Here is a 13308-nt window from a genome sequence, read left to right as displayed (position 1 = left end):
TTAAGGAGTGAAGGGACCAAACACACAGCGTCCATTCAGGGAGAACAATGCAGCCATACAGACAGACGGAGGGCAGCGGCTACTGTAAGCTAGCAGAGAGGCTCCACTAAAAACCGGCTTCTATTGGAAAAACAAACTGACCCTCAGAGTCTCATCTGGTTCTTCAAATCTAAGATAATTTTATATAACTGCTGCTTTTAGCCTCCAGGTCTGTTTCGTCAGATACATACAGAATCCTCGGTGCTGATTGAAGCGTCCAGAGGAAGAAATTCAGATTTTACTGCAGCAGCACCTCACACTGGGAACTTTGGAAAAGTCTCAACTTTAATTTGACTTTATTGAATCAATGAAGAAAAAAAATCAGTCTAGGGATCAATATTAACCAATACTATTTATAGTTCATATATTTCCATACCCCTTTAGCGCCATTTAAAATGGCCAGTGGTAAGCACTCTTTCTCAGAACACTTCCTGCTAAATGCTAATAGCATCACTAATTGCTGCTTAGCCCTTTTGCTAACCCTGAGTTGGTCTTCCCAGATAATTTCTGAAGTACTAATTTACTGGGCAGAATTTGTGGGAACACTTCCAGTAATTCGCCAACAGAGAAGTTAACTTTTAGCTTAACGCCTAACCACTTTTGCTAACTTTGAAAATGTTTAGCATAGCTTAGTGATTGAGTGATTTGACATGAGAAACGTAGGCAGTCGACGGGCTTGTCTGAGTATGTGGGAGCAGTTTCATGAGTTTTCAGGTTGAGAGCTTTGGCTTACAGCTCCAGCCTCACATCCGCTGGGTGACATGTTAGACTCCCACAGGGAGGAAGAGGAGGAGGAGGGACGCAGGCCTCCTCTCCAGAGGTCATCCATCTCTGTGGACGTATGGTATCGACGGCGGTGTTTCATTACATGATGGAGGTTACACCCTGAGCTGCTTCTCTCTCGTCGCCGTCCAGCTGCTGCGCCTGATGCTGTGCTTCCTCCTGCAGGTGATCCAGGCCGTGTTCTTCGGGCTGTGCGTCCTGATCGACGTGTCCAGTCTGCTGACCAAAGGAGCCGACAGCAGGGAGCAGGAGCGCCAGCTGAAGAAGCTGATCGGCCTGAGGGACTGGATGATGGCGGTGCTGGCGTTCCCCGTTGGAGCGGTGAGGACGCCACATAGACGCCATCTTGGCCAGTTTCTTCCATTTATTTGGAAATTTCAGGCAGTTTTCCATAAATCATCCAGTCATTTGTTGGAAATGACCCTTTTTAACCTTTTATCCATCACGTTGGGTCATTAATCAGGTTGTACTGTAAAATAATTGATTGGTACTTAAATGTGTACACAAATCAGTGTCATATCTGTCAGCAAATGAAGCAGGAGGAAAATTAGCAAAAGGGAAAAAGTCTTCATTTCAGACAACATAACCTATCCATCCTGGATGAGCTGAAAAAGAGACTCTTGGTTTCCAAAAGTTAGAAATTAACTGTAGTAACTAATAATGAAGCACAAATGATCTTTGTATGAGGAGCTTTAGTTTTATTGACTTTTCTTACCTAAACATGGTAAAAGCAGCTCCAGATCAAGGAAGCTAGCGCTAATGCTAACGAGATGCTAATAACTTCCTTTGCAATACAAGAAATGCTCTAGACCAGAAAACTGACCAACCAAAGGAAGTTTTTTTGAGAAAAATAATCTTAGAATGATGTTAAATCTAATTAAAATATTGAAAATAATCAGAATTAGGAGTTAAAGAAACCAAACAGTTGAGAAAACGTTTAAAGTGGAAGCGGCGTGTTGGGCCTCCTGCTGAGAGCAGAGGAGCAGCCGATCAGGGTTTGGGTTCACACAGGTAACTCCATCCCCGCTGCAGAACATGTCCTGGCCTCCGTCCAACCACAGAGGAACCTGTTGATGGTGCCTTCAGGGGCGTGGGACAAAAGGCTGCTGTGACACATGGATGAGGTTCCCGTTATCCAACTCGCCTCATCAGTGAGGTGGAAACCTTTTGGTAAAACATCGTAGCTAACTGACAGGATCAGCTTACATGGCCCAGTTCTTCTTCTGCTGCTGGAAAATTGGTTTCCGTCTTTTAAAGACACAGTACGTCATTCCTTCTTAATCAGCTGATTGTTTCTACATGAGTTAATAAACAGGAAGCCTAATTATTAACAGGAGCTGCAGCCAGACAGTAAGAACGACTTTACTGAATGTGTTGGAATGAAGAGGGTCCAACCGACCATCCAACCGTCCAACCAACCGACAAACCAACCAACCAATCAATCAACCAATCAGCCATCCAACTGTCCATCCATCCATATGGACGTTATGAATGATATTCTCTGATCTTCTTCTTCTCTGATTGGTTGGTTTGTCTCTAGTTTTTCTTTGTTCTTGTTTCTTACTTTGTGTTTTCTTCTTTCCAGTTTGTTGTGTTCACATTCTGGACTCTCTACCTCTACGACCGAGAACTGGTCTACCCGAAGCTGCTGGATAACTTCATTCCTCAGTGGCTCAACCACGGCATGGTGAGTGGGTTTGTTTCTCTGCAGCTCTGTGCAGCTTTGATGAGAAACATTAATCAGTTACATTTTTAATAAAGTCAAAACCAATCAGTTTCCTGATTATCCTGAAGTTTAGATTTCTAAGACCTAAAGTTGTTGTTGGGTAAAGTCCAGCTCCTGAAAAACAGTCCCACAGCATCATCCTGCCTCCACCAACCTGTCATAATTGACATGAACCAATCAGGTGAGTGCCGTTCTGAACTCCACCAAACCCAAAGAGGCAAAGAGGCGCGACTGATGACCGCAGCATGCTGCATCCAGAAGCTCGATGCGCTACACCAACATGATGTTTAATGGAAGATAATGCTAACCTGCTAACTTCCTCCATGTCGATACCCTGTGGCAATAGCACATGTGCTGCAACATGGTATGTCGCCTCAACAGGGTAGATTGGTCATTGCACACCTGCTTGTACAGTTTGTTTCCTGTAGAGCCGCAGGTGAACAACATGACCAGAGGAAGTGGAACTGCTGCACACAGTCTGCACCCACTTCAAAATAAGAGCATACTTGAAGAATTATTAAGTCAGTAACCAAAACTTCAATGCAGATGTTGAAAACAACCAACTAAATTAGTGCTTCAGAATTTATCTGGAAAATTGATTTGGCTAAGCTGAGCCGCTGAGAAAACCTCACAACAAATTAGCTCCACAATTAGCAGATTTGCTCACCTCTGTCAAGAAGAAAGTTGGAGGAATACTTCAAGTCTTTGACAACATTATCAAACAGCAGCATAATCACTCCTCCAGGCTCCCCCTGCTGGCCTGGAGGACTTGCGTTTTGCAGAGTTTCATACTTGCAGTTATTTTGAGGCATTTTTTCTGTGGTTGCAGCTTCACTTGTTTACATTTGTTTTTGTTTTTAGAGTTTGCATCGTTTGTTTTCATGAATGAATCAGAAGACCTGAATTCAGGGGTTTTGACCCGATGATTTTGGTTGATTATTTAGACTTTAGGCTGCTTCATTTTGCAGTCCAGGGAGTCAGAGTGTTTGTTTTATTGGTTAAAATCTTTCTGGATCTCAGTTCTGCATCGCAGAGCATGTAAAGCGAGACTCTCTGGGATCATTACTCATGTCAGTGGATCATGAGCTGCATAAGCCAGCTGATAACCGTTATCAGTCCAGGTCCACATCTGGATTTAAACAGCAGCTTTGATTCCCCATCAAGAGGAAGTAGGTTTAGTCAAATGTTGGATGGTGAGGAGTCGCGGCGCATCGAGGCTCCGAGCTGATAACCGGCGCGGCGAGGCGCTTCAATCAGCAGGTTAGATAATCTGAACATTTCTGCAGCAGCCTCTGATATGCAAAATGTTCCCGTGGCGCTTCCGGCTGCTGATCCTCGGAGAAGTGAGAGGAGTGTGTGTGTGTGTGTGTGTGTGTGTGTGTGTGTGTGTGTGTGTGTGTGTGTGTGAGACACAGAGAGAGAGATGAGGTCATCCCTTCAATGTTTCCCAAATCCAAAGAAACAAAAGCAACGTAACGTAGCAGAGCTGTTGCTATGAAGCTCAACAACTGCAGCACCGCTGAGGCCTTTGTGCTCAACACACACACACACACACACACACACACAAAGTGTGAGCAGGTTGGTGTGTGTGTTGTAAATATTTTGTGGTATACCATGGTGTCGGACTTGTTTGTTTATCCCTGCTGCCACGGTAACCATGTGGCCAGCGAAGGAGGGAGGAGTTGAGTGAATTCAGCTGGAGGCAGAAAGACACAATGATTTAATAATAATGTCATCTCAGACATAATTGTTCAGTAAACATGTGGTGAGATGATGTCACTGAACTGTCTGCATTCATTGACACGTTTATGTAAAGGTTCATTCAGGACGAGTTCAGCGGAGGGAAGAAATAATTTTGGTTCTTATTCTCTCCTCAGTAGGAAGGACCATCATAATGTAAAACCCAGTTAAACACCATAAAGTTTATTAACCAAAACCATTCAGCGTCAAAATAAATACGTTTAAGTACATTTAACTCAGTTATTTTTATTAGATAATGGGTAAATAAAGCAACGTTTCCAGGTGTAATTAAAAATACAGCTTTGATAAAACCAAAACACTCATCACATACAGCGATTCAGCTAACGCTAAAACGCTATGTCAACATGATAAACAGCAGGAGCTAATGCTAAAGCGCTATAGCTCTGTATTTAGCAGAAGCTAATGCTAAAGCGCTATAGCTCTGTATTTAGCAAAAGCTAATGCTAAAGCGCTATAACAACACTGTATTTAGCAAAAGCTAATGCTAAAGCGCTATAACAACACTGTATTTAGCAGAAGCTAATGCTAAAGCGCTATAACAACACTGTATTTAGCAAATGCTAATGCTAAAGCGCTATAACAACACTGTATTTAGCAGAAGCTAATGCTAAAGCGCTATAACAACACTGTATTTAGCAAATGCTAAAGAGTTATATTAGCATGTTAGTTTCAGAAACTCATGCTAAAGTGCTACATCAGGAGTATTTCATGGAAAGGGCTGACTTCAGGTTAAGTAGTCTGCTCTACAATCCTCAGCATCAGGTTCATTTTGACATCATTTATGTTTTAAAATGCCTCCATGTTGCTTTTCTAAGTCCACAGATCAGCCAGGTAAACTAAAGGGTTAAAATTATAGAGAAAAATTAATTTAGGGGAACCTAACGGCGCAAAACATTTTCAAAGTTATCAAAATGCTAAATTAAGTTAGTTCTGCTAATTACGGATGGACTGATGAGATGATGCCAAAGTATAAAAACCTTCGGAGCGTTCCTGAATTATTGGTCCGATTTGATGCAGATTTTCCTTCCTTGAATCTGAAGAGAAAAGCTGAACGAAGCGTGAAGAGCTTCGTCCCTGTCAGCCCCTGGCCGGGGCGCGGTCCGCTCGGCTTGTTTGGGTTTCCAGGAGAATCATAACAAAAGTTCTGCTCTGGGTTTAGTTTCTGGTTACATCAATGACAGGATGAACTCCAGGTCCAAAAGCATGAAGCTCTCAGTACATCACACACACACACACACACACACACACACACACACGCACACGCACACACACGTTTGTTTTGCTATCTTTGTGGGGACTTTCCATTGACTTCCATTCATTTCTACAGCCTAAACCTGACCTTTACCCTTTTCCTAACCCTAACCATCACATACCTAACCCTAACCCTACCCAAAACTCAATTCATACCTTAGCCCTAACTCTGACCCCTGACCCAAAAACAGGGTTTCCCCTCGTGGGGACCAGGCTCCGGTCCCCACGAGGAGCGATTGGTCCCCACAACGTAGTATATGTCAGGAAAATCGTCCACACAAGGTATTACAAACAAACGCACACACACACACACACACACAGACACACACACACAGACACACACACACACACTGGACTGCTTTTCTCAGATAAAACTGAAGGTTTCATCAAGGTGGATGAGGCTCCAGGAGAACAGAATAATGACTTCATCAGAGGAAAATTAAAGTTCTGAGTCCAAACAGAGCATCAGAGTCAGAACCAGGTGGAGCTTTGAGGTGATCAGAAAGGGTTAAAGGTCCGATTCAGCTGTGTCAGGAAGACGTTTGACCTGCAAGGTCAGGAGAGGAGATGTGGATCCCCGTCCCGGTTCTGGCCCAAACCACTGGTTGAACCTCCAAGGCTCAGGGGATTTTCATTAAAAACAATAATTACAGTCAATTAAAACTACTTACATGTAATTAAAATAAAATAAATGTAATTCCATTTCAAAACAAAATAAACATTTAATTTCAATGAAATTTAAATGAAATGGTTTAAATTAAAACAAAAACAACTAATAATTCACATTGAATACATTTAAAACACAATGAATAAAAGAAAAATTTAATTAGAAAGGAAAATTATGAAACAAATTAATTTAAATGAAGCAAATAAATATAATTAATTTAAATTCTAACTAAATAAATAATAATGATTCTTAACATTTCATATAAATAAAATTAAAACTTACTAATCTAACTTTCAAAGTAAAGTTTAGCGATTATTGTTTTTGCAGCTGCGTTAGATCAGTTCAGGTGTAGTTCCTCTTGTAGCCACTAGATGGCAGCTCTACTGCTGAACCCCGGCTATTTCACTGTTGGATCAGTGATTTGATTGGTTCTTGTTCATCGTGACATCATCAGCCTTTAATATAGGCAACCAAAGCCGGTTCTGTAGAACCTGTACTGATGTTCTGCTCCGTGTTTCTCTCCAGCACACCACCGTTCTTCCCTTCATCATCATCGAGATGCGGACCACCCACCACAGCTACCCCCGTCGGTCCTGGGGGCTGGCCGCCGTCTGCCTGTTCGGCGTCGGATACATTCTCTGGTAACGGGTCACTCCAGAACATCTGCTGGTTCTACTGCGTCTTACAGATGTGTTGAAGTCCAGATTTGTTGGTAAAACAAATGGATATGGCCTTCCAGGACGTGTTGGGTCCACCAGGTGACCGGTGTCTGGGTTTACCCGGTCCTTGAACGCATCACGCCGCTGGCTCGGGTCGCTTTCTTCAGCGCCATGACGGCCGTGATCTGCATCATGTACGTCCTGGGAGAGATCCTCAATGGATACATCTGGGACCACACACACACAGGTACAGAGGTACACACACACACACAGAGGTACAAACACACACAGGTACACACACACACACACAGAGGTACGCACACACACACACACAGAGGTACAAACACACACAGGTACACACACACAGGTACACACACAGAGGTACACACACACACACACAGGTACAGAGGTACACACACACACAGAGGTACAAACACACACAGGTACACACACACACACACACACAGAGGTACAAACACACAGGTACACACACACACACACACACACACAGGTACACACACAGGTACACACACACACACACAGGTACAAACACACACACACAGGTACACACACAGGTACACACACACACACAGAGGTACACACACACACACACAGGTACAAACACACACACACAGAGGTACACACACACACAGAGGTACACACACACACACAGGTACAAACACACACACACACAGGTACACACACACACACAGGTACACACACACACACAGGTACACGCACACACACAGGTACACGCACGGCGTTGGAGCGGTTTGGGTCGTTGTGAGGACTTCTAGAACTCTAATATGTTCTGAAGAACAAGGAAGCCAAAATGTCCTCATTTTTCTTGATATTGACGGTCTGATTGTCTCTTCCTGATTGTCTCTTCCTGTTTGTTTCTTCCTGATTGTCTCTTCCTGTTTGTTTCTTCCTGATTGTCTCTTCCTGTTTGTTTCTTCCTGATTGTCTCTTCCTGTTTGTCTCTTCCTGTTTGTCTCTTCCTGATTGTCTCTTCCTGATTGTCTCTTCCTGTTTGTCTCTTCCTGTTTGTTTCTTCCTGATTGTCTCTTCCTGTTTGTTTCTTCCTGATTGTCTCTTCCTGTTTGTCTCTTCCTGTTTGTCTCTTCCTGATTGTTTCTTCCTGATTGTCTCTTCCTGTTTGTTTCTTCCTGATTGTCTCTTCCTGTTTGTCTCTTCCTGTTTGTCTCTTCCTGATTGTCTCTTCCTGATTGTCTCTTCCTGATTGTCTCTTCCTGTTTGTCTCTTCCTGTTTGTCTCTTCCTGATTGTCTCTTCCTGTTTGTCTCTTCCTGTTTGTCTCTTCCTGATTGTTTCTTCCTGATTGTCTCTTCCTGTTTGTCTCTTCCTGTTTGTCTCTTCCTGTTTGTCTCTTCCTGATTGTCTCTTCCTGATTGTCTCTTCCTGTTTGTCTCTTCCTGTTTGTCTCTTCCTGATTGTCTCTTCCTGATTGTCTCTTCCTGATTGTCTCTTCCTGTTTGTTTCTTCCTGATTGTCTCTTCCTGTTTGTCTCTTCCTGTTTGTCTCTTCCTGTTTGTCTCTTCCTGATTGTCTCTTCCTGTTTGTCTCTTCCTGTTTGTTTCTTCCTGATTGTCTCTTCCTGTTTGTCTCTTCCTGATTGTCTCTTCCTGATTGTCTCTTCCTGATTGTCTCTTCCTGTTTGTTTCTTCCTGATTGTCTCTTCCTGTTTGTCTCTTCCTGTTTGTCTCTTCCTGATTGTCTCTTCCTGTTTGTCTCTTCCTGATTGTCTCTTCCTGTTTGTCTCTTCCTGATTGTCTCTTCCTGTTTGTTTCTTCCTGATTGTCTCTTCCTGTTTGTCTCTTCCTGATTGTCTCTTCCTGTTTGTCTCTTCCTGATTGTCTCTTCCTGTTTGTCTCTTCCTGTTTGTCTCTTCCTGATTGTCTCTTCCTGTTTGTTTCTTCCTGATTGTCTCTTCCTGATTGTCTCTTCCTGTTTGTCTCTTCCTGTTTGTCTCTTCCTGTTTGCCTCTTCCTGTTTGTCTCTTCCTGATTGTCTCTTCCTGTTTGTCTCTTCCTGATTGTCTCTTCCTGTTTGTCTCTTCCTGTTTGTCTCTTCCTGATTGTCTCTTCCTGTTTGTCTCTTCCTGTTTGCCTCTTCCTGTTTGTCTCTTCCTCTCAGAAAAGGTCAAAGGTGAGTGACCTCCTCCGCCTCCATAGCCGCTTTGCGGACCGAGCTGAAGCCAGAACCACCGGTCCTCGCTGGACCAGCAGCAGACCAGCTGAGGAACAGAACCTGTAATCATCAGTGAACCTTCGAGTCGGATGACGATGAATCCTCTGTTGTTGTTTTCGTTTGTGTCTTCGTGTCGTTTTGCTCCGAATGTTCGGCTGCAGAAAGCCGAGCTGCATGAGTTCTGGGAGGAAACCCAAACAGCTTCTCACCAGGCGGAACCGACGGTTCCTGCAGAACAAATCAACTCCCATCTCATCGTCACACTACTTTTCTGGAGGAAACTTGTGGTTGTTTTAAGGTGCAAATAAAGCTTGAACAAATCTGCAGAGTGGGTCTTTACTGGTTCCAGCGGTTCTGCTCAAACTGGGTCAGATTTCCCTCTGCTGGAGCTCGGTAGCATCAGAACAAGAGAAATATAAATGCAACATGTAAGGCCGTTACAGAACATGTGAATTATGTCAAAATTAAATCGGAGCTGGACTGTCAATATGATTGAAGTTAGCGCGTTAGCATTAGCTTCCTCTAAATATGATGTTGGTTTAGCATTGGTGTCTTTAAATACAATATTGGTGCAGCACTGTAGCAGAACTAATGTCTAAAATTAGCGCAGCTAGCTGTTTAGTTAGCGCTGATCACTGAACCAGGTTTCAGTATCGATGAGTTCCTACAGCTTTTCAGCAGAAAGTTAGTTTAATGAGTCAGAGAAGCTTCCTCCTCTTCCTCACTGCTTCCTGTCTGCTGCTCGACTGGGAGGCTTAAGCTCGACACACACACCGCTCGTTAACACACCGCGGTGTGTGTGTGTGTGTGTCTCATTAAAACATCAGCTCCGACACTCTGAGGTGACACATTCAAACATTTTATTTTTGGATTCTGTTCTGCTTTCATTATCAATTTCCATGTTTTAGATGTTGTGAATAATAAAACACTTAAATAAAAAATGTAAAACAATAAAATAAAAAAATCTGTAAAACCCGATCAGATGTTTGAGGTCAGAATCATCCAAAGCGACTTCAGGCTTTATTTCCCCTCAGGTTAACTGCTCCCCCTGCTGGCCGACTCATAGAACAACAACTGGAAACAACAAGAAGAAACGACATGAAACGTTGCTCCAAAATATAAACAGGTTTTATTATGAACAAAAATAATAATAACACAACATGTAAATAACATAAATACTAAACCAGGTCAGTCCTTCCTGGTTTTGGGTTTCGGGGCTGAAAACAAAAACAGATTTAAGCTTAAAAAGAATCAAATGTTTTTCACAGCAAAGGTGAAACCAGGGTTAGCAAAAATAAAACCATGAGGTCAGAAGCTTCTCAGTGTGTATCTACAGAATAAATAACGATTTAATAACATTAACTGATTTACAGATAATAAATAAAATGAAACATAAAAGTGAATTAAAAGCAAAATAAAAAATCTAGAAAAACAGAAAGTTTGTTTTATTCACCGTTTGGATTCTCCTGTTTGTAGAAAGTTTTCAGCATCTCAACAGCTTCATCTGCTCTGTGACCTGGAACACACTGAACACACACACACACACACACACACACACACACACACACCGTCAGACAAAGAACACAACACTCACATCCTGAGCGTTTCCAGACTTTTTCTATCCTTCATGTTAAATTAGAAAGGAATGAAGAGAGAGAGGAAGGAAAGGAACAAAGGAAACCAGGAAAGGAAGGACAGAAGAAAATGATGAAACATGGACAGAAAGAAAAACAAGAAAGGAAACAACGAAGGAAAGAATGACATGAGGAAGGAAAGACAGAAAGGAAAGAAGGAGATGAGTGAGGAAGGAGGAACATGAAGAGCAAGGAAAGAAAGGGAAGGAGATAAAGGAAGGACAAACCGAAGGAAAGACTGAAAGGAGGATTCAAGATGGTGGCATAGTCAAAGTCTGGAAACACAAACAAAGTCCAAGAAGTGACCCTGCAGGTCAACCTGGGGTCAGAGGTGAAGTGTGACACTGACCCTGAAGGTCGTCCCGGTGTCAGGAAGCTCAGCAGAAGAGAGGTCCAGAACCGAGCCGCAGCCTCCAAACCGCTCGTTGCTGCAGCCGTAGACGACCAGCGGGACGTCTGGAGAGTCAAGGACCAACACACACACAGTCACACACACTGACACACACAGTCACACACACTGACACACACAGTCAGACACACTGACACACACAGTCACACACACTGACACACACAGTCAGACACACTGACACACACAGTCAGACACACTGACACACACAGTCACACACACTGACACACACAGTCACACACACTGACACACACAGTCACACACACTGACACACACAGTCAGACACACTGACACACACAGTCACACACACTGACACACACAGTCAGACACACTGACACACACAGTCAGACACAGTCACACACACAGTCACACACACTGACACACACAGTCACACACACTGACACACACAGTCACACACACTGACACACACAGTCACACACACTGACACACACAGTCACACACACAGTCACACACACAGTCACACACAGTCACACACACTGACACACACAGTCACACACACTGACACACACATGTTTGTTTTGCTATCTTTGTGGGGACTTTCCATTGACTTCCATTCATTTCTACTCATTTCTACAGCCTAAACCTGACCTTTACCCTTTTCCTAACCCTAACCATCACATACCTAACCCTAACCCTAACCCTAACCAAAACTCAATTCATACCTTAGCCCTAACTCTGACCCCTGACCCGACCAGGCTCAGGTCCCAACAAGGAGCGATTGGTCCCCACAACGTAGCATATGTCAGGAAAATCGTCCCCACAAGGTATTACAAACAAACGCACACAGTCACACACAGTCACACACACTGAGACACACAGTCACACCAGGATACTCATGAGGCGCAGGGCTGCGGCGCACATCACACACGGCTCCACCGTCACGTACAGCACCGTCCGCTCGCACACGCCCCTCACGTCCAGGTTGCCACGGCGACACCAGTCCAGCAGCTGGTCCAGGGCGACCATCTCAGCATGACGCGTCGCCTGAGAGCATTTCACACACAGGAGTGTTGTCACGGCGACCCCAGATCTGCCTCCATCTTCCAGAGGAGAAGAAGAAGAAAAGGTTTCCTACGTTTTTGGTCTCGTTGACCTCGTTCCGGCCTTTCCCCACCACTTCCTGTCCGTGGACCAGCAGGCATCCGACCGGAACCTCGCCGCCCTGCAGCGCCTCTCTGGCCTGCATGCAACGACAAACTCAGTCAAAGTTGGTCACACAGCAGAAAAAAGTCTAAACAAACAGAAAAGATGGACAAATTTGAATCTAGATGTGTATTTTTCATCCTGTGTTGTTCTAAATGTTTGTTTTTAATATTAATAAAGGTTTAATAAATTAAACAAAAATATATAAATATCTCATTCCTCCCCAGAAACCCACCAAAAATAATTTAAATCCCAGATTTACCAGGACCTTCCTATTCATAAAGTTCTAACGCTGAAATATTTTTATTTTGATAATTTTCATTTTAATTGACTATCCCTTTTTAATGATTAAATATCAGATACACTTAGTAATTTTCACTGTTAAAGATATTACTCACCATTTCAAAAGCTCTCGACATCCACTTCTTCATTTCTTCATCGCTTACAGAAAACCCGGCCTCTAACTCGGCTTTACGGCTCTCTTCTGTTGCCATGGTTACCAATGCCGTCTCACGTCACTCCACGGTGACAGACTGTCAGTTAATAAACCGCATTTATTTACTGTTTTTATGCTTTTCAAGGCAACTTTCTGCGCTCCACGCTGACAGTCGGGGAGGATAATATCGGACAGACCGTATCCACGACGCTCTCTTACGTTAAACTGACGTCTTCACGTAAAATCTGAACCGGAAATAGTGTGCAAAATAAAAGAACTGACAGACGTAGGTGCTGGTGTATGGTTGCAGTTTGTGAATTATTAGTAGGAATAATTTGGGTTATTTAATTAAATTAAAAAATCGGAACAAAGTGAAATTGTTTATTTGAACTCCTGCTGGTTTATAAGCCATTAAGTAACACATTAAGAGTTGTTAAATCTCTTTGTGCACAGAAACTGTTACTAAAGTCGAGAGACACAATTGTTGTTTTAGCTAACTTTTTTTTCCCTTCGTTCTCAGATTTTAGTTCCGAAATCAAATCTAGGTTTGTTTAATTTGAATTAAGTTTAAA

The 13308-nt window shown here is 43.1% G+C and overlaps 2 protein-coding genes across 6 annotated transcripts in view; one reads left to right on the top strand and one right to left on the bottom strand.

The window, feature by feature from the left end:
* Positions 1-9422, top strand: part of aig1 (androgen induced 1) — a 10854-nt gene extending 1432 nt beyond the window's left edge. The window contains exons 2-6 of one of the 2 annotated variants that reach the window (XM_088002129.1): positions 988-1143; positions 2408-2509; positions 6753-6868; positions 6967-7133; positions 9048-9422. In XM_088002129.1, coding sequence (XP_087858255.1) covers positions 988-1143; positions 2408-2509; positions 6753-6868; positions 6967-7133; positions 9048-9058 — 552 coding nt within the window. In that variant the 3' untranslated portion in view covers positions 9059-9422. Of the gene's footprint in view, positions 1-987; positions 1144-2407; positions 2510-6752; positions 6869-6966; positions 7134-9042 lie in introns of both variants that reach the window. The other variant, XM_014981369.2, reaches the window with a different exon arrangement.
* A 517-nt stretch (positions 9423-9939) lies between these two features.
* On the bottom strand, positions 9940-12952 carry adat2 (adenosine deaminase tRNA specific 2). Of its 4 annotated transcripts, none has more exons than XM_088002132.1 (6): positions 12699-12952; positions 12233-12337; positions 11983-12141; positions 11080-11186; positions 10550-10622; positions 9940-10170 (listed from the first exon to the last, which is right to left on the bottom strand). In XM_088002132.1, exons 1-5 carry the CDS (start codon positions 12792-12794, stop codon positions 10580-10582), a joined length of 510 nt encoding a protein of 169 aa, XP_087858258.1. In that variant the 5' UTR covers positions 12795-12952; the 3' UTR covers positions 9940-10170; positions 10550-10579. The 4 variants fall into 4 exon arrangements, with proteins under 4 accessions (XP_087858258.1, XP_087858256.1, XP_087858257.1 ...); XM_088002130.1 differs by having other exon boundaries at positions 11991-12141; positions 12699-12950; XM_088002131.1 differs by lacking the exon at positions 9940-10170 and adding an exon at positions 10207-10313.
* Between the last annotated feature and the right edge of the window lie 356 nt (positions 12953-13308).

Source organism: Poecilia mexicana, unplaced genomic scaffold (assembly GCF_051168715.1).
Source record: "Poecilia mexicana isolate PSO_F unplaced genomic scaffold, ASM5116871v1 scaffold_21, whole genome shotgun sequence".
NCBI lineage: Eukaryota > Metazoa > Chordata > Actinopteri > Cyprinodontiformes > Poeciliidae > Poecilia > Poecilia mexicana.
Note: the sequence above shows the minus strand (reverse complement) of the source record. Positions and strands in the feature narration are given on the sequence as shown.

Coding starts and splice junctions, on each gene's coding strand:
- adat2 (XM_014981372.2), bottom strand. CDS start 12,794: ATGGCAACAGAAGAGAGCCGTAAAGCCGAGTTAGAGGCCGGGTTTTCT. Junction 12,142..12,232: donor AGGTCAACGAGACCAAAAAC/GTAGGAAACCTT, acceptor AAATGCTCTCAG/GCGACGCGTCATGCTGAGAT. Junction 10,314..10,549: donor CAAACAGGAGAATCCAAACG/GTGAATAAAACA, acceptor TTTTGTTTTCAG/CCCCGAAACCCAAAACCAGG.